Consider the following 2453-nt stretch of genomic DNA (forward strand, 5'->3'; position numbering starts at 1 on the left):
CCTTGAATATCTATCACGTAATCCATACTTGAACTTGAAAGAATGTAGTCGAATGAATAGAGAGCTAGAAGAGCGAACCTGCAGTGACGTAGTTTGAATGCTGACTGGCTCGGCACCGTAGTTACGGGTGTTTATATACAGCCTTGTGTTACAATCCCCGTCTCAATTTTTGTTTATCGGGTGTCTCCAGCCGGTCTGTTGCTCCCCTTGAAGACGTTGGCGTGGTGTAGTCACAGTGTTCTCTCTAACGGAAATCACCACCTGGTATGTCATAGAAGCGGTCGTGATAGGAGGGGCGTGATCTCCCTCTCTTTCTTAGCCCGAAAAATCTGTAATGACCTGACGTGCAGCATCAACTTCAATAAGATTATCAAATTCAGCGTACACTAGGCAATTAACAGTTTCTTTGAGAGCATCGTCGAACCGCACTTCGACCCTGAGAGTTCCATGTTTGATGAGCGACCAGTGCGATGTACAGTTGGCTGAGAGATCGGGGGTTAGGTCAAAAGCCAATAGACAATTTCCTTTGGCGAACTGCTGCCGGCCGATACCGTTTCCTTCGTTCAGAAAATGAATCCCCGTACCGGAGAAGAGGGTGTGATAAGCGTCCACGTAGAGATCGTCTTTGCCAAAACTCATCTGTAGCGGCTTGGGTGGGACTTGCACCCCGTCGACGTACAACGACAGGAAATTCAAAGAGTAGTTTTGAAAATTAAACAGATTGCGCTGTCTTTCGCCGTTGAAGGCTTTATTGCTGACAAAACCGATTATCACTCGTTTCGGTAGTTGTCCGAGTATGACATTGTCCAGTGTTTCTGCCTGTACTCCTGCGTGTATGGTGAAAGACTTCCCCTCGACTCTGGTTACGGGATATTTTGCCGTACCTTTGGCTAGCGTCCGTGCGTGCGCCAGCAAGATTCCAGGGCTGATCTTCATTCGGCGAACGAGCAGTGAAGTTTCCAGTATGTGCAGCTTGTGGCGATTTTCGGCTTCCATGATGCAAAAACTGTCTCTTGATCTCACAAGTCGAAGACGCAGTTCCACTCCGTTGATTAAAAATTTGTCTTGATTAAATACGTCACAGTGCAGATGTCCAATCAGATCAACGGTACGTGCATTGCTCATGATCCGTTTGCGTTCGATGAAACCTCGGTCAGCACCGACGGCGTCGGCGTCGTATACATCCGATACTCCATCCTCGCTGTCGTACCATAGAGCCGAAGAAAGACGGGATTTTTTGGCGGGGGGTGCGTAATTCAGTAGAGTCTCTATATATGCTCGATAGGCGTAAGAGTTGTTGGCTGGCGAGACTAGTTTTTGATTGAAGAATATATCGACTTGATTGAACATCGAGTGAAGCAGATTGTTTACCGGAGCAGCATGCGGTGTAGCCGCGTTGCCTTCGCCTGCCGGTGGGGTAGGAGCAGACGGTTGTAGCTTCACTCGTACGCTAAGCATAGTGTGTGCCAAATCGATGTACTCATCACCGTTTCCAGGTACAACAAATTCAATCGGGGAATCGTCGGTTAGAGATGATACGGGCTTGCAGTGTACCCATTGACCAGCCTCAATAGACGTCTGCGTTGGTGGTAGAGAAAACAAATCCAGTTCCGACTTCATACACTCACCCGAGTGCGCGTGCAGGAAGGCCATTGTTGATGTTTAGATTGAAGACGAGCGGTGCGTGGGCTTACCGGGGTCCGAATATGTCTGTAAGGTCCCGTTTTTTACAACACTTTTTCCGCTTAGTTTTCTTGACGGTTCCGGCACGCTTGGGTATCTTGGCCGATGTTTTCTTTTTCGACCTTCGTCTAATTTTTCTCGTAGTACCAGCTGCTCGGTGCGCGCCGACAAGTCTGTTGACGCGGGCAATGTTTGACTGACGCGCTAATCCGCCGGCTCGGCTTTTATAACCGCTACCCTTCATGAGTTTATCAATTTTTTCTTCAGCAGCTCTTTTCAATTTGTGTCCTGATTCTATGAATCGACTCTTGACTGCCTGTTTGAACGGAGTGTCGTTTCTTACGTCTGTCATGACGTTCATCCCTGCACGTAGTGCTTCTCTTCCGACCGCGCGAGCACCACTGGACAGCAGAGGTAGTATTCGACGAAACAGGCCTCCCAAGAAGCTGCCGATTCCGTGCCCGCGTTGATGCGGTGTTCCTCGGTATACCGTCTCAATGCCTCCACCGCCGAGCTGATTTTCGTAATGTTGTATATAATGAGCCATGTCGTACCTGGTATGTTTTCCCTCTCTCTCTTTTGCTGAGCGACTCCTGTGATTCCAGTCAATTACTGAACGCGTCTAAAATGCAGCGTTACCGTCAGTGTCCCGCTCGTGAATGGTGCTGGACTACCGAATTGATCTCTTATATCGATCTCGATGGTTTGAAAGTTCGTGAGCATCAGTGGTACGTAGTACAGTGGCGATAGTGTTTTCATCTCTGATTCGC

At 48.6% G+C, this 2453-nt stretch overlaps 1 protein-coding gene across 1 annotated transcript; it reads right to left on the reverse strand.

Moving 5' to 3' along the window:
* Positions 1–315: 315 nt before the first annotated feature.
* Positions 316–1653, reverse strand: LOC124224079 (uncharacterized protein F54H12.2-like). Its single transcript, XM_046636520.1, has one exon. The coding sequence runs from the start codon at positions 1651–1653 to the stop codon at positions 316–318; it is 1338 nt and encodes a 445-aa protein (XP_046492476.1).
* Positions 1654–2453: the final 800 nt, after the last annotated feature.

This window comes from Neodiprion pinetum, unplaced genomic scaffold, assembly GCF_021155775.2.
Source record: "Neodiprion pinetum isolate iyNeoPine1 unplaced genomic scaffold, iyNeoPine1.2 ptg000083l, whole genome shotgun sequence".
NCBI lineage: Eukaryota > Metazoa > Arthropoda > Insecta > Hymenoptera > Diprionidae > Neodiprion > Neodiprion pinetum.